Source organism: Lentinula edodes, assembly GCF_021015755.1.
Source record: "Lentinula edodes strain Le(Bin) 0899 ss11 chromosome Unknown C8R40scaffold_47, whole genome shotgun sequence".
In the NCBI taxonomy this organism is placed as follows: Eukaryota; Fungi; Basidiomycota; class Agaricomycetes; order Agaricales; family Omphalotaceae; genus Lentinula; species Lentinula edodes.
In genome coordinates, this window is record NW_025764353.1 from 275,559 (window position 1) to 295,823 (window position 20,265).

Sequence of the window (20,265 nt, forward strand, 5' to 3'; positions counted from 1 at the left end):
CCCACACTTCCCCAACACTTGCAGCCCAGAATCCTCACATCCGCTGCATATCATATCAAGTGTCAGTGGTCAATATGCACCCCAGAGCACACAGGATCATGCAGGTATCAACCATTTGTCTGTCGCTCCATTGGCAGTCTCACAATCGCCTGGGTTTTCCCACACGTTCAGTGATTCCACTTCACCAACTTGCTGGTCCAGAATCCTCAGGCCCGTTGTTGCCATGAACATCTCTCATAGTCTACATGATGTCCATATACCTAGAGCACATATATGTTCCCTTGGATTTGCCAGAATCCATCCATGTCCCATGCCATTGACTGACCTTTCCTCCATGTACCTGAAATGAGTAATCCTTCTATTCTACTCAGAATCTTTCCAAATAATGCTATTAAAGACTAATGTAATCAGCGAGAATGCTGCTATATAGCCTATATTCAATGCTAGATATTCGTTAATTCAATCAATGCGCGCGCGCTGTTCAATTCAACGGTCCGCGAACATTCAGTCGAAATTATGTGCCGGACCTTTGGGCGCTTATTTGACTGTTTCGCTCGAACCACCGCCAAGTCGACGCGCCACAGTCCCGCAAGGTAAGTCTCTCATATCTCAGTCATTTCTTTGCCTGATAATTAAACTTGAAGGACAATTTGAACTTAAGGTTTCGTAGGAACTTCGCCACCAGTAATATGCCTAAGATGTAAGCAATATAATATGTAAGTTTCATTCCTCAGCAGCTTATTTCCATCTAGCTTTTGCGCTAGACCGGGCTGCCGTTATCCCTTTGTTGGATCCAATGCAGAGAGCCATCGGAAGGAATACCACTCAACGGCGCATAACTTTCGGTATAACGGTGCGTTATAGTGGCTGGTATTTTACCTTCAGCTGTCTAATATTGAATCTGCCAGGTATCAAAGTCAAGGTACTTCGTCGACTAGATGGCAAACTGCCGTGTCCATGTAGCTCGGAGCTACATGCTCGCTACAGCTTCAAGAAGCTGACGGCCCTTACTCGGCTCCCTCAACATCCACCGCCTGAAGAATCGCCCCACGCGGACCACGACATTGCGGGGAGGGATCCTTTAGCAGACTCATCCCTCTCCAATTCGCCACTCTCAGTCGATGGACCCCCTGCGTCTAGGTCTACCTTGGACCCCTCAACACTCAGTAACACTCCAACCTCGCCGCCCTTCACTGCAGACAAAATCGCGATGGAAGAGTTCAACGCGCCTGAAGTAACGATGGAAGAGGTTGTCGAAAAAGGGGCAGATGGTGAATATGAGGTGGGATCCGAAGGGATTAGCGACGGATTCACCTGCCCAAGTGGCACTTATGAGGGTACGTCCTGTATGATATTCAGCCCCGGAAGGTTTTGTTCAACCAAAAACTCCGTAGATGATCAGCGCAGTAACGACGCCTCCGAATCTGAAGATGACCCTCCGGAAATAGTGGATGAAGAGGACGAGACAGAGGCCATGGACGTCGACCTCCCCTTGACCGTTGTCACACCCCCGCAAGCCCACTCTCTCCTTGCGAAATTCAACATCGCCGTCGAGCCCGTATACCATCTCTCGATCTGTACTGAGTGTAACAAACCAGTACCATTCGACCACATACGCCAACACCAATGGATGCGCCATTACAAAGGACTCAACTTGCCCTTTGAACTTCGACTTCCAAAGAAAATCGACATCCTCTCAATGCTAGTGCTCCTCGGAGCTGATCGTCCTGAGGCCGTCCCACACGAAGCAGTACCTCGCATCCAAGGCATCGAAACCATCCAGGGGTATAGGTGTTTGAACGAGGGATGTAGTGGAGCCGTTTTCGGGAAGAGCAGGTCACTGCGGAGACACCATACAGACGTACACCCAGACGTAGAAGTGGGTAACCGTCAGTCAATCCGAGTCTGTTGTCAACCCCTCTCCGTATTTAGAAAGAACCTGCGTTACGTCGAGATTATTCCAGACCCCGAAATCAAATCTTTAGCACTCCTCGCGATTGAGCACTCTGCCTCCACCTGCAACCTACTCGAAACCTCCCAAGTCTTCAACGTAACTTCCAATGAACGCGAAAAAAACGCCGTGTTCGCACAATCCCGCTGGGATGAACTTCTCGAAGGTGTTAACATAACAGACCTTAGGAAAACTATCTCTACCCCTGCTTCACATGCACTCACAACCTTCGAACGTCTCCGTTCAGTGGCTAGAGAATATTATGAGGAGGTTAGTAAAAGTATCAGTCAGATCCCAGTACTCGTTCGCAGGTACATCGCGTCGAGTAACCCAAAGTGTGTTATGAACTTTTCTTATACAAGCTCAGCTACTTATGGCTTCTTAGTGACCTCAAACACAAACCTTTCCGACGCCCTCAGGAGGTCAAAACTGTGATTGAAGATGCATATCGCACAGCACAATTCGTCGCGTTCCTCATTACGACGAATCAATTCCCCGTCGACTCCTTTCCCGTTCCACTTCACCCTTCTTTGGAAGCCCAACTCAAAACTCTCGCAACGGAACTAGCTGACGAAACTTGCTCAATCTCACACCTCAAGAACACCTTCCATGAAACCGTTTGGTACATCCTGTCACGCCCAAGTGATGAATACATCCGACACGAGCTTATGTGCCCATTCACGCGTTTCCTTATTGCTGTTAACCTCAAGCAGTCTGGGAGCTTTGTCCGGGCCTCGGTCATCCCGCCCATCATAGCTCAGCCTCAGTGGTGCTTCAGAGCTACCGCGTTAAAAGAGATCTTGAATCGTTTATCGGATTTTAATGGCGATCCGTTATTGTAAGAGTTCTAACTGACTTCTGAGCTCCTGAGAACTCATGTACGCTTATTTATCAGGACCTACCAGGCCGTCGTTCAAAGATTTATCACAGATGGCCACTCCGTTCTCTTCACCACTCTTCGACAGAATATGAATCTGTTTCGAGCACTGGCCACTCGTCAACAAGGATTAGCAAGATTCAATTGGAACCTAGGGCGAACTGTCATTTCCATCGACGGTTTTCCTATCTCCGTCTCTTCCTTTGTTGAGGGCGTACAACGTACGCTTGTAGAAGTTGAGGCAAATATACAAGTTCTCTTTTGTGGCTGCAAATTCGACGACATACTGCAACACATCGACGAAGCTTCAGTACCTCATAAGACAGGACAGCCCCGGTGGTTCAGAGACCGTCCGACCAAGAATGACTTTCGCTACTCATTCTTCGAGGAAGCAGAGAATGGGTTTGAGATTTTCCGTCCACGCCTACTCACCCACATATCCAAAGACCCCAGGTTTTTTACCACAATAGACAATCAAACCGTGCCCAAGAATGGTAGGTTTACCTGTTAGCTTTACTGTCTTAGGTCCTGATTTCGATTTAGGTTCAATCCTTAAGTGGTTCTCTCAGTTGGACGAAATTGTTCGCCAACTCTACTACCTTATATCTACGACCTGGGGTGGGGGTTCCCGTGGTACCGAAATCGAGAGACTATTATATGCCAACAACGCCCGCAACACTCGAAACGTATTCGTCATAAATGGGCTCCTCACAATTGTCACCGAATATCAGAAAACGCAATCCCTTACTGGGGCCGGGAAACTCATTGCTCGAACCCCTGCCTTTCAAGTGAACCGACTTCTCATTCTTGTTCTCGGAGTTGCCTTTTGGGCTGCTGGCTTTATTGGCTGCTACATTGGGATGGAGAAGTCTCAATGCCAACGATACTTCTACGAAGTTTTCGTTGTTACAGGAAAGCCTATGGATAGCAAGGACTTCTCGAAGGTTCTTGGTTCTTTAAACGGCATCCACCTCGGTATAGATCTCAAACTCCAAGACTTTCGGCAGCTTATGTCTTGTTTACTTATATCCTCCACCTCGACAAGCTTCTTTGACCCGAGCGATGAAGATCCGAACGTTGTAGCTGCCCATGAGTCCTTCGGACATTCGCTGGACATGGGTCGATCTGGCTACGGATTAGATACAACTAGTGCTACTGGACTTGCCGCCGACGCGGTTGCGCACATGCAGCAGGTTTGCTTGAAGTGGCAGGCGTTCATCGGTATGCTACATCCTTTGCTAGACCACAAGACAGATCGGGAACTTTACAAGGTGCGGTGCTCATTTCTCGTACTCATCACACTACTAATTCGCTGTTCTCGCTTGCTAGGGCGTTATGACCAACTCCTACTCCACCAACACCCTCATAACCTCCCAATTCCAAGATCTCCTTACCTCTATCTCAGAACGCTTTGACGGCTTTGAAAATAGGACACGGCATCTCATCCGCAGCGAGATTGAGTATCTGGGTACGCATATCCTTGAACAAATTCGAACAACTCGCGTTACCCCTTCCTACCGAAATCCTCGTCGAGCCGCTGTTCATCCATCAGCTAGGGAAGCTCTCAAAGCTGTTCTTCGACGCAGGTACAACCCTTCCAAGGGATTTACCAGCGCCGAGCAAGCCGAGCTTGTCAATAGCGTTGGGAGTTCATTACATGTATTTGGAATTATTGAGACTGGCGGAGGGAAGAGTCTCGCGTTCCTCGGCGCTCCATTCTTATTTCCTCACCACCTATTCGTTGTTGTCAGCCCTCTTATCGCTCTGACTCAAGATTTGAGACGCAGACTCCTCGAAACAGGTATTAACGGGGGAGTTTGGCAGGAAGATTCTTACGATGAGCACACAGCTCAGCTTGTCCTGGTTTCTGCTCACAAGGCAGGAACCGATGAATTCCATCACTGGCTTACTTGTGATGCAACTCGTGAGCGGCTCAAACGTATTTTCATCGATGAAGCTCACAAGATTGTGACTGATTCTGACTTCCGGGCCTGTTTCAAACGTTTTCCCAATCTCGTTCGTGCCTCTATCCCCATAACTTTCCTATCCGGGTCTTTAATGCCTCGATCTATGCCTGCTATTCTTGAAGCAATGGAGATCTCCGACGTCGCGCTTGTGGACGAAATTCGCCGTTACAGTGGACGGCCGAATCTCAAATACTCCGTGGAGAAGATTGAACAGGAGGGGTACCTGGAGAAGATTAGGGAGCTCCTGAGCAATGAAACGAGAAAGATGACGGAAGGCGACAGGGGTATTCTCTTTCTTTCTACTTTGAAGGAGGCGAGGGATGTCCGAGATTCTTAGGGGTTATTAGAGACTTCTAGGGGACAGACTAGGGGGCAAATTATAGGGGACAGCTAGGGGACAGCTAGGGTACAGCTAGGGTACAGCTGGGGGACAGCTAGGGTACAGCTGGGGGACAGCTAGGGTACAGCTAGGGAGAACTGGGGTATAGCTAGAGAGAACTGGAGGGCAGCTGTGGACTACTATATACACTAATTCCGGTGGATACTTGGTCCGTGAATTGAGCGCCTATTTACTTCTTTTGGAAATTAGGCGCCCATTGCAACTCAGATAAAGTAATTCCCATCAGTGAACGAGGTGAGAATCATACCTTCCACGAAGGTGCCCATTGGTGGCAGTTCCCATGGGCACACATTGCAGCTCAAATCAAGTAATTCCCATCAGTGAACAAGGTGAGAACCATACCTTCCACGAAGGTGCCCATTGGTGGCAATTCCCATGAGCAAACAAGGATGTTCATGAAGGTGATTATCAATACTTGCCTTGAGTGTACTTTGTGCTAATGAAGTCCCAGTGGCTCAGTGGTAGAGCATTTGATAAATATCATAAATTCTGTGCGGAATGTAAATATTGTCAAAAGCACAGGGTTCGAATCCCTGCTGGGACTATACTGATTTTCGTTGAGTACTTTTTAATTCCCATGACTGAACAGGAGTATCATACCGTCGATGAAGGTAATAATTCCCATGAACAGAATGAGTGTCATACCGTCGTCGACGGACGGGATTCATGTACAAATGGCGCATTAGCTCAGAGTCACTGCCTGCCTCCCTTGGCTCCACGATGCCCAACTGTTGTAGTTGTTCAGTTCACATAGAGTCTACATCGACAATTGTTTTCTGACTTCGAACCATACCTTCCACGAAGGTGCCCATTGGTGGCAATTCCCATGAGCAAACAAGGATGTTCATGAAGGTGATTATCAATACTTGCCTTGAGTGAACTTTGTGCTAATCAAGTCCCAGTGGCTCAGTGGTAGAGCATTTGATAAATGTGAACTGGATTCCGTACGGAATGTAGATATTGTCGAAAGGACAGGGTTCGAATCCCTGCTGGGACTATCTGGTTTTTGTTGAGTTCTTTTTGATTCCCATGACCAAACAGGAGTATCATGCTGTCGACGAAGGTAATAATTCCCATGACCAAACATGAGTATCATACCGTCGTCGACGGACGGGATTCATCTACAAATGGCGCATTAGCTCAGAGTCACTGCCTGCCTCCCTTGGCTCCACGATGCCCGGCTGTTGTAGTCACTCAGCTCACTCTGCATTGAATGTTGTTTTCTGACTGCCCGCATCTACTGCTTCCTTCGATGAAACTATCGGTGGTTGAACAGTGAATATGCAACAAATCTAAAACGTATCACACATGTTGTGACCTGGACGACTTAATAAACAAAACATATATGTAATGCAGAGAGGTTAAAAGGTCATCAACAGCTATGGTATCTTCTGGATGTTGCTCAGCTTTGTCCCCCGATGTTTCACCATCTTTGTCAGAAAATCCTTCACCACCTGTTGAATTGCTGTCAAGAACGACATTAGTCAAGAGTAATACAAACCAATTCGCTGGTAATGTACCTTCGTGAGGTGTTCCAAGTTCTTCCCGCCTCTCAACATCTTCATTGACCTCGCCTTCAACGGCATCGCCCGCCTCCTTTCCTCTACAATTTTTTTGCAAGCTCTTCAGACCCTTCCTCGGCCGTGGCTGACTTGTTTGGTTTGCCCAAGTCAAATGGGGGTAGATTCGGGGCTTGTAACTGGTCTTGCTCAATCAGACCGTCGTGGGTCAGGGATTTCGTACTGCGAGGAAGAGTCGAAATGAGGGGGAGGAAGAGGGTTGATGGAGTGGATGGCCAGTGTCAATATCGACCGGGTGGTCCGCCCATTCAGACATTTTGTGTCCAGGGTGTGGCATTTGTTTGTTGAGAGAGGTGAGCTTTTGAAGCCGTATCTTGTATGCAAATTAAGCCCGCAAGGACTGAGAATCTTTCCATTGCTTCCGGTGATGTATTCGGTCCAATGTAATTGAGAGAATTAATGTGGCCGAAAGAACCAATACCCATTGAAAGGACGAGACAAAAAGAGCCCTGTCTCACGTAGGCAGACCGTCCTCGAAGGATGCAGAGCAAAGAGAGAATTCTTTCCCACGAGCAAACGCGAGATCATACCGTCGACGAAGGACGGCGGTGATTCATCCAGCGCTAATAAATCACGCGGTGATTATTGCCAATGTACTTGACTTAAGTGAACATGAAGTTAATCACGTCCCAGTAGCTCAGTGGTAGAGCATCTGATCTGATATGGTGATTGTTTATTTCATCCTATATGCAAACAAAAAGCCAGGGTTCAAATCCCTGCTGGGACTTTTTGTTTCCAACTGACTTTCTTTTTTGCCATCAATAAGACTATGAGTATTATACCTTCTACGAAGGTGCTCATTGTTGCCTCGTATAGCATGAGATAAGGTAATGCATTCCCATGTAATAAATCCCAGCACTTTGTGGAAAACCGTGACTTAACGAAATTGTTGAAACTATCGAAAGTATCGAAAACATCTGTTCTTCACTTAGTGTAGTCAAGTACATTCACTTGTATGCCTCAATAGCTTAGTGGTAGAGCACTTGATACAAATGCTTCTTGTCAGCTGTCGACATCATATATTATCAATAGGCCAGGGTTCGAATCCCTGTTGAGGCTTTCTGCTTTCTTCATAAATTTTTTTTTTACCATCAATGGGACCTTGTCACCACCATCTTCCTGTATCTATCCAGCTGGTTCAACCATTGAGCTACAGTAGGAGCTTAATTTAACCTTGATTTAGCACTCACAGTCAAAGTCAGAGTGCCCAAAGTCGAGTTAGCGCTCAAAGTCGAAGTCGAAGCGCCCAATAGCGCCCAAAGTCGAAGTGAAACTTATAGAATAGCCTGCTAGCTATAGCGTCCCACCAATGCTACTTAGGGAATTCAAATGCCCAGAGAGAACTTATTTTCCACCGTTGAAAAGAACTAAACAAAATGATACAATTGTCCCATGATCGATATCGTAAAGTTCACATATGTCATAGAGGCAGCGACATTCAAGCATAACGAGTGCCAGCAAAAGGACCCAAGTTGGAACTATCTCCACCCGCACGACCACCACCCGAACGACTTCCACTTGAGCGCCCACTCACACGACTAATGATAGAAAAGCCAGCCCGCCCAAGTGGGAAGGGACGTACAGGCCTTCCATTGTTTCTTCGTCGATCTCGTTGCCTTTCCCGATCAGGATGGATAGGAATTTGGACTTCTCCGACTACCTCCTGATGGTGACAAACAACTACCTTCTGACCTTCTTGGAAAAACCACTTTTCGTTCTCATTAATGGGTGGCACAGTGATATTGCAACACTTGTTGAACCTTTGTTCCCAACTGTCAATTGGAGGCCCTCCAGATCCCAGTCGGACATTAAAACCATTAGGCACACGAGGAACTCCATCATCTCCGACTGGTTGCAAGAAGTATCCAAAGCTTGTCATGCTCGCCCTGCCACTGGGAAAAATTCGGATTTTCCACTCGATCCCATTAGGAAGGGGTAATTGAACGTAGGACACATCTTCCTCAGTGTTGGGAAATTCGCCGAACCATTCAAATTGCAACGATCCTACAGGCCTACTCATATACGGCCACCGGAAATACTAGCATACCCGACTTTTTCCCACGGTCTCTCAACCTCTTTACTGGCCCCCTGCTCATCACTTTGCTTGTGCACACCAATTTGACTGCTCTGCCCACTCCCTAGATGCTGTCTGCAGTGGGCATGCTAATTTTCCCCGCCCCCCTCGGCCGCCATCAAGCTGCACAAGCTGTTAATGTATTATCTACATGTTGTACGATTTTTTTCTATTCAATGCACTCATTTTGCCCACTGCTTGCAGTGGGCAAAATTAGTCCTCTCAATGCCCTCTAGTAGGCACACCATTTGCTTCAGTCCCTGCATCACTTCAACCTGGTCTTCCCTGCCAAATGTCCCAAACCCTATACTCACCTAAGTTTTCTGTCCAATTCATTTATCCTACCCATTGCAACCTGTACCAAATATCACTATCCTTGATATCCTTTGCTGGGGACATCACTGGTTGTTGAAGCTAATCAAGATTTTTTTCTCTTTTTTTTTTTTGCTTGAGGAAAGGTGGTCCTACATCTTTGTTCTCCCTGAAATCAGTGCAACCCGGGGCTGGGAGCAGTACTGAATCAACAGTAGTAGACAATACACTTATTCTGCCCCCATCATTCACCATGGAACAACCTTGTAGCAGACAGTACTAGTGTATACCAATGACTTTACTGTTCTCTCTTTATGTAGGTGCCATATCTTTTGCTTTCCTGCAACATTCTTACAGGCTTTCCAGTGCCAACCTGTGCTGATACCTGTGCTTAAGCAAGTACTTTCTGAATATTTATTTGGCCTTTATTTCCGCCTAAACAATCCCTCTGCTGGCAGCTGTATTTTGATTCCCACAAGTCACACGTACTGTTTGTGTTTATTTGGATTACTTTAAATTCCTCCCCTGGTTGAGAGAATGATATTGAAGACCACCCCCATCTAAGAGCATGTGACGTTCATTATAATGAAGCTCATGTGACGTTCATTATAATGAAGCTCATGTGATGTTCATTATAATGAAGCTCATGTGACGTTCATTATAATGAAGATCATGTGACATTCATTATAATGAAGATCACATGACTTTATGGGTAACAGTGAATGGGGTTTCAGAAGAGACTCACCATGTCCTAGGAATATTTTGTATCCTTAGGAACAGCTTAGTGAATAACCTCACATAACTTAGCTGTTGGTCATCTGAACACATCTTTATTTTATCTTTATCTACTGTTTGATAGATCTGTCACTGTACAAGTGGATAGTGGAACAGAATTAAGTAAACATACTACTCTTCACCCACAGGTTATCACCACAGTCAGAAATTGAGAGATTGATATTGAAGACCACCTCCATTCAAGAGCATGTCACCATCATTATAATACAAACCATGTAATCCTCATTATGAAGCTCACGTGACGTTCATTATAATGAAGATCACATGACTTTTGTGGGTAACAGTGGCTGGGGACTCTGAACTTTGAAGAAACTCACCATGTCCTAGGAGTATTCCATATCCTTATGGATAGTTATGGATAGTCTAGTAAATAACCTCACAGAACTTAGCCATCAGTCATTCCAACATATCTTTATCCACTGTATCATAGACCTGTCCGTGTAGCAGTGAATAATGTAACAGGGGTGTGAGCCTACAGCTCTTCACCTACAAGTTTATCACCATAGCCAGAAATTATTCCCACCAGGCGTTGAAGAAGGGTGTCCTCAGATCATGTGATCTTCATTATAATGAAGATCACATGCACATGATGAGCAATAACTGAAGCTCTCCAGGTTCCTTCCCTTGAATCCTGACATCTTCAAGGCAAGCTCTACCACCAACACAAGTCAAAATCCCCCACAAGTATAGTTATTCATTCAAGCTCATTCCCCCTGAAAGCATTGAAACCCTGCGCTGGGAGTAGTACAGAGTCAACAATAGTAGACAATACACTTCTTTTTTTCTCCCATCACTCACCTTGAAACATGCATAGAACCGCCTCGTAGCAAACAGTACTAGGAAAGGAAAGGAAAGGAAAACCGACACAGTCCCATTGAGGAACAGCTGGGGCCAATGCTATATACCAATGACTTTACTGTTCTCTCTTTACATAGGTGCCATATCTTTTGCTTTCCTGCAACATTCTTACAGGCTTTCCAGTGCCAACCTGTGCTGATACCTGTGCTTAAGCAAGTACTTTACGAATATTTATTTGGCCTTTATTTCCGCCCAAACAATCCCTCTGCCGGCAACTGTATATTGATTCCCACAAGTCACATGTACAGTTTGTGTTTATTTGCTGGTTCCTCCGAGTGTTCACTTTACCACCAACTGGTGGCTACCCCAGCCTGCTCCCCTTTTCCTACCTACCCCATGCTGTGTATAAATCATGAATTCCTTGAATTATCTACCTATCATTGAATCCCTCCACGAAATGGCAGGTAGGGCTTAAAATCCCTTAATTTCCTTGATGTGGTTAGTAGTAATACAAGCTATCTGAAATAAATACCTGCAGGGGGTAGCGTTCAGGCCTACTCCTGCAGCCCCCCTCTCTGTCCTTCTCTCTCTCTCTCTTTGTGGAAGCCTACTCTCAAGATTAATTGTTCCGAGAGTTCCAAAGTAGCCTGGTAAGTAGGTGAAGAAGCAGTACACTACTTTAAATATCCCACTCACCATCACTGAAATAACAGCAACAATTAGGTTAGGTTGAGTACACAGGCAAGTTGTAATCGAGACTTCATCTCTCCAACAGTTCCCGGAGCTCCCAGGTAAGTACTGCAGAAGAGTCATGGGTAACATCGGATAGGGACTCAGAAGAGACTCACCATGTCCTAGGAGTATTCCCTATCCTTACAGATAGTCTAGTGAATAACCGCACAGAACTCAGCTGTTGGTTGTTTGAACATATCTTTATCCACTGTTTGACAGACCTGTCACTGTAGCAGTGAATAGTGGAACAGGTAAGTGAACCTACTACTCTTCACCCACAAGTTGATCACTACAGCCAGAGATTACTTTCACCAGGCGTTGAAGAAGGGAGTCCTCAGATCATGTGATCTTCATTATAATGAAGATCACATGCTTATGATGAGCAATAAGTAAAGCTCTCCAGGTTTCTTCCTTTGAGTCCTGACATTTTTCAAGGCAAGCTTTACTTTCAACACATGTTAAAAACCTCCCCAGGTATGGGTGCTAATTCAAGTCCAACAAGTTCCATGAATCCACCACTTTGTGCAAATTGTCCAAAATTTAGGCCAAAAGTGTCGCCCTTGAAGGCCTCATCTCCCTCTTCCTCCTCATTGCCCGCTCAGTGTTCACTCTCCTATGTGCTTCCCCTGCTTCTGCCTGTCTCTTCAGGATTCCCTCTTAGTGATAAATATGCCAATGTGTCAAAGACCGAAGATCGATGGCATCGTTATGTAATGAATTTTTCTTCTCGCGAAGTTTTCAACTTAATCCTGAACCACCACCATTGTTTTCACTACCATGGACACTGTCACCCTTCTTGAGCTATGGAAAGGCACATCAGCTCTCTCTCTCTCATCAGGCATCCTCAGTCTCTTTGAGATGACCAAGGAACACTCTGAACTTCAGGTACTGCTCGTTCCACCCTTTATTATGATCTATACAATTTTATCCCTATCCAGTTCCTTGGAGAACACCTGAAGAAAAGCGCGGATGACTTTGATATGAAAACTACCCTTACTAATGCCCTCATCCACTCCACCCCTGTTGTCCACATATCTCCCGAACAATGGACAGTCATCGTTTCTTTCCTCTCCTACTATCGACTTCTGCATATAATGAAGGATGAAAACAGAACATTGGTGGCTTTATGCACCAACGCCTATCCCCTCGGTGCCCTACCAAGTACATTGAGCCAACGGGTAAGCATAGATATCTTTTTGACTGTCCATAAGACCATCTTACATACTTCAAATATACCCATAGTATGGTCCTCTGGGTACTGCTGATGGTTGGCCAGGAGTACTCAAAAGCGCCCAAAGGAGTCTCAAAAAGGCTCAGAAGCAGGATTTAGCAGGGACTCACGGTCCTGACGACCCACTGACCAGGTCCCTTATGGTCACCTTCCGCCTGATGAGGCTGCAAAAGGCGGATAAAATTCGCCTCAACACCAGCCTAGTGGTTTTGGGGATTATCTTAGCACAAAATGTGAGCTCCCCTTGTTCTCCAGTTATCTCCCTGCCGTGAAAATCCCTAACAACTCCTTCAGGGCATATACTCGCTCCCCAACTCCTTTAAAGAGTTTATCGACCTAGTTAAAAATTGTGTTCAAAGGTTCGTGAACAGTCCTTTTTTTTTTTATAACAACCCAACGTGGCCTTTGTATTCCCTTAGGTCATATCCCGAGCGTCGTTTCGACGATAGCCAGCTGCTAGAATATCAGGGAGAATACATTGGGAACAACGTGTTTTTCCCTCTCCATGTATTTTGCCTAATAACACCCCTCTTCATTTTGCGCCCCTGCAATCTCACTCATAACCTGCCGCGACGGGACCATGTACTTCATGTGAGTTGGCTGTTATTCTATCCTTCCCTGTTTCATCTACACTTATAGCTAGGTATTGAGGGCACTGGCACCAAAGCGTCCTGAGTCCCTGGTCAAAATCGAGACACAGTGGATCAACAAAATACTCACCGTTGTTAAGGGTGAGAAGACTGTCGAAGAGGTGCTCTTGGAATTTTCCGAGGAGAATCTTTCATTTGAGAATATAAGTACCAAGGATGCCTCCTTTTTCAAACTTTGTACGTCGGTCTCCAGTACTCTGACATTTGAATTTAATCTTCCTCTGGTTCTCCCTCTGTCGGCCCATCTTTGCTTACTAGATGACCAAGACCCATCACTATCTTCTCCACATGATGGTACGCTATATTTTCATTCTGACCTCATAGCTCCTACCTTCCTCTCTCTCTCTTTTTGCAGATAATTTTCACAATTCCCTCTCCTCTACCATCAACCTAAGCAATGAATCTACCAACGCCGGTGAGTTTCAATTCCGCCAAAGGACTTGACAAATAATTCATGTATATTCTCTCCGTATACTAACACAGGACAATCTGCTCTCCGTATGTACCCTTACCTTCTCCCTTCTCCATGCGTACCAACATGTTCACTCTAATTGTTACAAGATGGAGGGACAACCACGGGAGGTATTCAGCCCCCCCCTATACCTGTGATTGGTGATGAAGGCCAAATCGCTGGCCATAAACGGACCAGAGATGGACCAGAGTATGCAGATGAGAATAGCTCCATCATAGCTGACACTGAGCACCCCAATAAATCACCACGCACCGATAGCAACCAATGCTCCCCTGGTACAAGTTCAGCCCATACTCCCGAACATGGTCTCAACATGACCAGTACACCTGCTGAAAATCGGGAGGATGATCCGATGTCACCAGCGTCAGACAAAGAAGAAGAGGACGGGCCGGCTATTCAGGTAAGTCCCGCCCAGAGTTTCTCAATATGCTGTTACCACTCACAATTCACATCCAGGGTGGCGGTCCAGCGATTCAGGACCCAGAAAGACCCTCTCTTGACGATGTAGAGGATGATCCGATGTCACCAGCTTCAGACAAAGAAGAAGAGGACGGGCCGGCTATTCAGGTAAGTCCCGCTCAGAGTTTCTCAATACACTGTTACCACTCACGATTCACATTCAGGGTGGCGGTCCAGCGATTCAGGACCCAGAAAGAACCTCTCCTGATGATGTAGAGGATGAGCCGATGACACCAGGCTCTTCGAACGAGGACGAAGAGGACGGGCCAGCTATTCAGGTAAGTCCCGCCCAGAGTTTTTCAATATGCTGTTACCACTCACGATTCACATTCAGGGTGGCGGTCCAGCCATTCAGGACCCAGAAAAACCCTCTATAGACAATGTAGAGGATGAGCCGATGACACCAGGTTCTTCGGACGAGGAAGAAGAGGACGGGCAGGTTATTGAAGTAAGTCCCGCCCGGAGTTTTTTAATATGCTATTACCACTCACAATTTACATTCAGGACCGAAAAAAACCCTCTCCTGACGATGTAGAGGACGTGCCGATGACACCAGGTTCTTCGGAGGAAGAAGAAGAGGACGAGCTGGCTATTCAGGTATATCCCGCCCAGAGTTTTTCAATATGTTATTACCACTCATGATTTACATTCAGGGTGGCGGTCTAGCGAGTCAGGGCCCAGGAAGTTCCTCTCCCAACAATGTAGAGGATGAACCGACAATACCAGCATCAGAAAAAGAAGAAGAGGATGAGCAGGCTATTCAAGTAAGTCCCGCCCAGAGTTTCTCAATATCTTATCACTGCTGACTATTCACATTCAGCATGGGGGCTCAGGTACACAAAGCCATACAACTCCTTCACAAGGGTCCTCTTCTGAAGACGAAGTTGAGGACCTCATATCCCATCAAGGTAGCCGGTCCCTATCTCCCATATCAGCTAGTCTCCTTAAACTCGTCGGGGAAACGAATACTTGGTCCCCAGACCTCTCAAGCTTTGAGGAGAAACTCATTGATACCTGGATCAATAAGGACATGTTCACGGACGGAATACAAAGTCCCACGGGAAAGAAAGGTCTTCATGAAGACGAACCTGACTCAAAGGTCAAGGCATTTGAACCTTTTACTGATCTACCTGTAAGTAGATCCATCCACCTATTACTTCACACCGTACCTCTGATTCCTTTTTGCTATACAAAGCGCCAACACAGTAAAACTCTGGACATCCCAAGCCTAGATTCTTCTAGAAGACTTTCGATCCACTATGAATCTTATGCAAGTTCCCAGCCTTTCACTAAGCTTGTTACTCACACATGACCATCACAGGACCAAAGCACCCTGGAGGACATTGAAGCCGTAATTGTCAAAGTTCACCAGACGGCATCTGCTGATGGGCGTGAATTTGGACCGGGTGCCCGTTCCAAGCCCTTTCCTATCTTCGAAGTTGAGTACTCCGACTTCAATTCATCTCTCCTCTTCCCAGAGGCCCGCAAACAGAGGATTTTTCACAATCAACACATCCTTATCCGTAACGCTCCCTGCCCAGACTCCAGTGAGCCCAAATTTGACGAACTCACCTTCAGTGAGCACCTAGGATCTGTTTCTGAGCTCCGAACCCTCCACGGTCAGTCATACCTATTCAATGCTCCAAAAATACGCTAAAATTTATAAATTCCTGCTCAGATGCCACTTTATTGGGGGAGTCGGAGCTGAAAAAGGATGCCAACAAGGTTCATTCCTCGGGAACGTTGTCTGATGTCATCCTGGCCACCCAGAATCCTCGGGGTAAAATCCTCAACTGTCTTGACCTTCCTCTTTCACCTGATCACTTCCCTCCCCCCCGAGGATTATCTACTGACTCTGCAGTCAGGCAGAGGTTGAATGGATATTTTACGCACTGCAAGCGATGGGGTCTGGCTGCGACAGCTTATGCGACTCACAAGGGCCATGTTGATGTCTCTGGCTATGCTACCTATGTACGAGTTTTGGTTGGAAAAAAGTACTGGATTGTGGGGTGCCCAAGGACACCAGGCGACTTTGGTTCCATAGATTCCTTTGGGCAAGGGTATGAGGCCGACCTCAGTAACAGTCAACAATGGGCCATTCACGGTGTAATCCTAGAGCCAGGTGATATTTTGTGAGTAGTCATCCATCCTCCTTTCAGAGTCTCATCTAGTACCTCACAGTATCATGTCTCCATGCACCCCGCACTTTGTGCTTACGTTAGAACCAACTATTTGCCAAGGTGGTCACTTCTACTGCTGTCAAACTATGGAGGCCACAGGATTTTGCCTCTTTCAAACATTTATCGCTGCTAACTGGCTCACAAACAAGCCTGATGGTCCCTCTCGGCAAGATTTGCACATTATCATAGAAAGTTGGGCACAGTCTATCCTCACAACACCGAAAAACTACCTAGAACTTGTCGAAAAAGCGAATCAAAGTGGCAAGTGTTCCCTCTCCTTCCATTAACTGTATGAGATACTGACCAGTGGCCTAGAATCTCGAGTTATTCCCCACCTCCCCAACTTTACACTCTTTGATGACATCCGTGGATTTTTTATGCTACGGAGCATAGCTCTGCTCGGTCCTGTGCTTGATTACAGACTATATGTGGACAAAGAGGCTCACATACAGGAGTCTATATCTCGTGAGGAACAGGAAAGCTACTCTAAAGCTTTCCATCAGGCAGAACTTATTGCAAGCTGGGTTTTTGACAACTATGACTTAGTATCCACATCACCTGCCTCTACTGTCTCACTCCAGGACTTGATGAACAGCTGGTTCATCCAGCAGTGCAAGGCTCTTCTTGTTCACAAGGTCCAGGCATTGAAGGGAAGCATCTCTGGAGAACTGGGGTCCATCACTGCTGAAAAAATCAGAAACGCTATAACCTATCAGTCAAAAGGAGTAGATTGGTTCTACAGCGCCTGGTCAGCTCTGGGGAGGTCAAGGAGTCTTGAGGAGTTTATGGAAGGGTGGGACCAGGATCCAAGGAACCTGACCTACGCATTGAAGCCCCATGCAGATGGTCTCGAGTACATCATACAAAGGAAGCTATAAAGTAATACATATGTTGGATTTGGCCTCAAATAAGGTCAAAAATTGTAGCCCAAGTACACCATTTATAGTCAGAAGCACCCTACAAGCAAGTCGACTAAATTGTCCAAGCTGCCTCAGTTGTCTACATTGCCTCAGTTGTCGGACTAAGTTGACTAATTTGCGTAAGTTGCCTATGTTGACTAAGTTGTCTACGTTGACTAAGTGACTAAGTTGCCTAAGTTGCCTAAGTTGACTACGTTCACCAGGGGGATAAGGTTGCCTATGCTTCTCATTGAAGTCGTACCTTCACTGTATAACTGGGATTGGGTCAGGTGGGAAGTGCCATGTCAATATCACTAAGGAGGATAGATTCGGAGAATTAGATGGCGAGTTGGATGGAAGCAGCAGTATTCATCATTGTTAATGGCATCAATGTCATTGATACTGCTACTGACTTCTTTCCTATACAATATCCTTACCCATATCTTCTGCTGCAAAGCCTCTAACTCAATAGACTTCTATCCGACATCTGATTGAAGAAACTGGAGATGATGCAGTGGACACTGAAAGCATAAGTACAGGGAGATATTCACAAGGGCCCCTTTGCATAGTGCAAAATATTTACAAGACATTTCATTATAATGAGATACATTCACAGATAAACTACCAAATGTGATTTGACCTCCAAGAAGCACAAGAAATAGGGACAAGCACCTGACAGCTTCTATCCCCTAGCCCAAGACATGTAGAATCTCCCGATGTGAGTCAGGCAAAACCAACTGGACAACAATTGAAATAGGAGGATATGCAACATTCCCGGGACGATGTCGAAGTCCATATTTAATTGCAGACCTATGCCAGTCTGCATCTTCCAGAGATGGGGTACACGTAATGTGCACACAAAGATGTTCCAACAGTGGAAACCATGCTAGGACAGTCTTGTAAAAAGTCCGGGCATGAGCCAATGTAAAGACCTGTGGAGAAAATTCCCAGGTCAGAATAAAAGCCATGACAAGGAGTAAAGAGAGGATACACACAGATGGAGGAGACACTGCCAGTGATAGATAAAAACGTCGGATTGATGTGACCATGGAAAGGAAGGATAAAGAACCAATCTCACTTGCTGCAAATTCTGAGTCTGCACCAAGGGTAAGTATTTCAACTGATCTGATATTCTTCAGACCCTGGCAGAGGATGTGGAAAAGGGGCAATTCCCCTTTCACCTTGGTCAGATTCAAGACACTGAGGGGCAAGTTGAATTTGGTGAAGACGTCATAGCAGCCCACAACAGAGGCATAAAGCTCCTGTAGATTGGGAAGGAGTGTATGCTCTTTAATGGCAGTCAGGTCCTCCGCCGTGAGGAGACCTAGGTCGTAGGACAATGATTTGATAGACGGGTGACGGTGAAGAAAACGAAGGATATTCCCAGGTAGTAAGGGAATAGTAGGATCTATCCCAGCCTGTAAGAGCATATTCTGGTTACTCAGTGGCAGTGAGTAACTACCAAACCCAAAGTGCACAAGATTTGGGAATTCGAGATCTTCAATCTCTGAGAAATCCTCAATGCCATCTGGGTAAGATAAATAAGATGGAAAATCAAACACCAGGACCGAGATGGAAGCCAATCTTGTGATTGAATGCAAGAAATGAGTGCCAACCAAAACACCTACTGACTCCAGGTTATGAGATTAAAGCGCAGGATAAATGATAGCTTTGCCTACTGTTCCGTAGACCTGTGGATGTCCATTCTGCTACAAATGAGCGAGTTTCATGAGAAGAAAGCCACTGCTGTAAACAGTCTTTGGATCAGAACAAAGAATAACACACAGCAAGGGATACCAACAAGTTGCAGCTTATCTATATTTCTGGTGGGACACTTGAGGACAACATGCTCTATACTCAAGGAATTGGGTATCCAGAACCCAAGTACATCAGACAGAGCCAAGGTGTGTGAAGTATAGGAGAAAAGCTTCATCGAGTCACGGTGGGTATTGATGTTGAAGAGTGATGGTGTAAAATAGTCACGAACAACATTCCGGCGGGGACCAGAAGTCGAGACCCGCAGTTGCTCCACATAATAAGATGGGTGTTGGATTCCCAGTATTTTCTGAGTATCTGTCTCGGATTTGGACAGGGTCCGCAGTGCCATGGTAGGCACAGATGCATACAATTTTGGGAACACCATTTGGCCAAGAGATTTGTTTCCAATACCAAGGGAGCATAATGCTAGAGAATCATCATGAAGGTAGCTGATGATATGAGCCTGGACTTCAAGAGCAACCTTGCAGAGAGAGGGAGCTTGTGGTGTGCACATGGAAAGAAAATTTCGTGAGAATATCTTATCGATGGGACCAAATGGAAATGAAGCGCCCATCTTTTTTTGGCTCAGATTCTGGCCAATTTAATTTTGCAGTCGCATATGTAATCAATTCTCGAGTTCTTCTTCATCCACCATGAGACAAGGCAGCACTCCCCATCTAGTCGGAATTCCTCCAGAAGTCCTTCAGATCATTCTCTCTTATCTTCAGTATAATTCGAAAAACCTGTTTAGGTTAGCTATGTTGTCCAGACGGCTGGCAGACGCATCTCTTCCCCTTCTTTATCACTCAGTCTCAACCTTTGGCCTCATCACACTTGCATCCACCACAAGTATTACACAGACAATACTCAGAAAACATCCAGCTAGCTTCGTAAAGGAACTCACAGTCTCTACTGAAAAATCCTCCCGAATTGTGCAGCACTACCTTCAGCCTGCTCTATGTCATATTCAAAACCACATCAAAATCCTTCATACTCTCTCCTACTCGTCTCCAGATATTGCTTTGGAAAGCATCTTGAACCCAATAGAGCTTTCCTTCCTTACAACCAAACATTTGTCCATCTGTTGTCCATGGTTATCAAAGGCAAGTACCCATCCGTACCTCTCCCTA

General features: G+C 45.9%; 4 protein-coding genes and 4 non-coding genes across 8 annotated transcripts; 6 read left to right on the forward strand and 2 right to left on the reverse strand.

Annotated features, from left to right (window-relative positions):
* The first annotated feature begins 512 nt into the window (after positions 1 to 512).
* Positions 513 to 5,419, forward strand: C8R40DRAFT_661824 (uncharacterized protein). Its single transcript, XM_046235807.1, has 5 exons — positions 513 to 2,286; positions 2,337 to 2,789; positions 2,847 to 3,322; positions 3,372 to 4,099; positions 4,158 to 5,419. The coding sequence occupies exons 1-5, from the start codon at positions 797 to 799 to the stop codon at positions 5,130 to 5,132; spliced, it is 4,122 nt and encodes a 1,373-aa protein (XP_046081321.1). The 5' UTR covers positions 513 to 796; the 3' UTR covers positions 5,133 to 5,419.
* Positions 5,420 to 5,639: 220 nt separating this feature from the next.
* C8R40DRAFT_t243 lies at positions 5,640 to 5,739 on the forward strand. The gene has a single exon. It is a non-coding gene; the product is annotated as a tRNA-Ile (tRNA).
* Positions 5,740 to 6,090: 351 nt separating this feature from the next.
* Positions 6,091 to 6,192, forward strand: C8R40DRAFT_t244. Its single transcript has one exon. It is a non-coding gene; the product is annotated as a tRNA-Ile (tRNA).
* Positions 6,193 to 7,401: 1,209 nt separating this feature from the next.
* Positions 7,402 to 7,502, forward strand: C8R40DRAFT_t245. Its single transcript has one exon. It is a non-coding gene; the product is annotated as a tRNA-Ile (tRNA).
* A 230-nt stretch (positions 7,503 to 7,732) lies between these two features.
* On the forward strand, positions 7,733 to 7,834 carry C8R40DRAFT_t246. The gene has a single exon. It is a non-coding gene; the product is annotated as a tRNA-Leu (tRNA).
* C8R40DRAFT_1073484 (uncharacterized protein) lies at positions 7,778 to 9,248 on the reverse strand (the record flags this gene model as incomplete). The annotated part of the gene is made up of 5 exons (XM_046226577.1): positions 7,778 to 7,900; positions 8,358 to 8,779; positions 8,823 to 8,913; positions 9,095 to 9,163; positions 9,195 to 9,248. 5 exons carry the CDS (start codon positions 9,246 to 9,248, stop codon positions 7,778 to 7,780), a joined length of 759 nt encoding a protein of 252 aa, XP_046081322.1.
* A 5,214-nt stretch (positions 9,249 to 14,462) lies between these two features.
* C8R40DRAFT_1127740 (uncharacterized protein) lies at positions 14,463 to 17,473 on the forward strand (the record flags this gene model as incomplete). The annotated part of the gene is made up of 10 exons (XM_046229066.1): positions 14,463 to 14,576; positions 14,633 to 14,746; positions 14,803 to 14,895; positions 14,952 to 15,062; positions 15,119 to 15,430; positions 15,494 to 15,568; positions 15,620 to 15,917; positions 15,977 to 16,430; positions 16,480 to 16,739; positions 16,794 to 17,473. Coding segments are annotated over 10 exons (2,394 nt in total), but the record flags the coding sequence as incomplete, so codon positions are not given.
* A 593-nt stretch (positions 17,474 to 18,066) lies between these two features.
* C8R40DRAFT_1175921 (uncharacterized protein) lies at positions 18,067 to 19,649 on the reverse strand (the record flags this gene model as incomplete). Its single annotated transcript, XM_046232411.1, has 3 exons — positions 18,067 to 19,001; positions 19,057 to 19,123; positions 19,179 to 19,649. 3 exons carry the CDS (start codon positions 19,647 to 19,649, stop codon positions 18,067 to 18,069), a joined length of 1,473 nt encoding a protein of 490 aa, XP_046081324.1.
* Positions 19,650 to 20,265: the final 616 nt, after the last annotated feature.

What these genes read in the sequence shown, in the direction of transcription:
- C8R40DRAFT_661824 (XM_046235807.1), top strand. Translation starts at nt 797, where the DNA reads ATGCAGAGAGCCATCGGAAGGAATACCACTCAACGGCGCATAACTTTC. An exon ending in TCAAACCGTGCCCAAGAATG is followed by an intron (nt 3,323 to 3,371) that starts GTAGGTTTACCT and finishes ATTTCGATTTAG; the next exon opens with GTTCAATCCTTAAGTGGTTC. An exon ending in CAGATCGGGAACTTTACAAG is followed by an intron (nt 4,100 to 4,157) that starts GTGCGGTGCTCA and finishes CTCGCTTGCTAG; the next exon opens with GGCGTTATGACCAACTCCTA.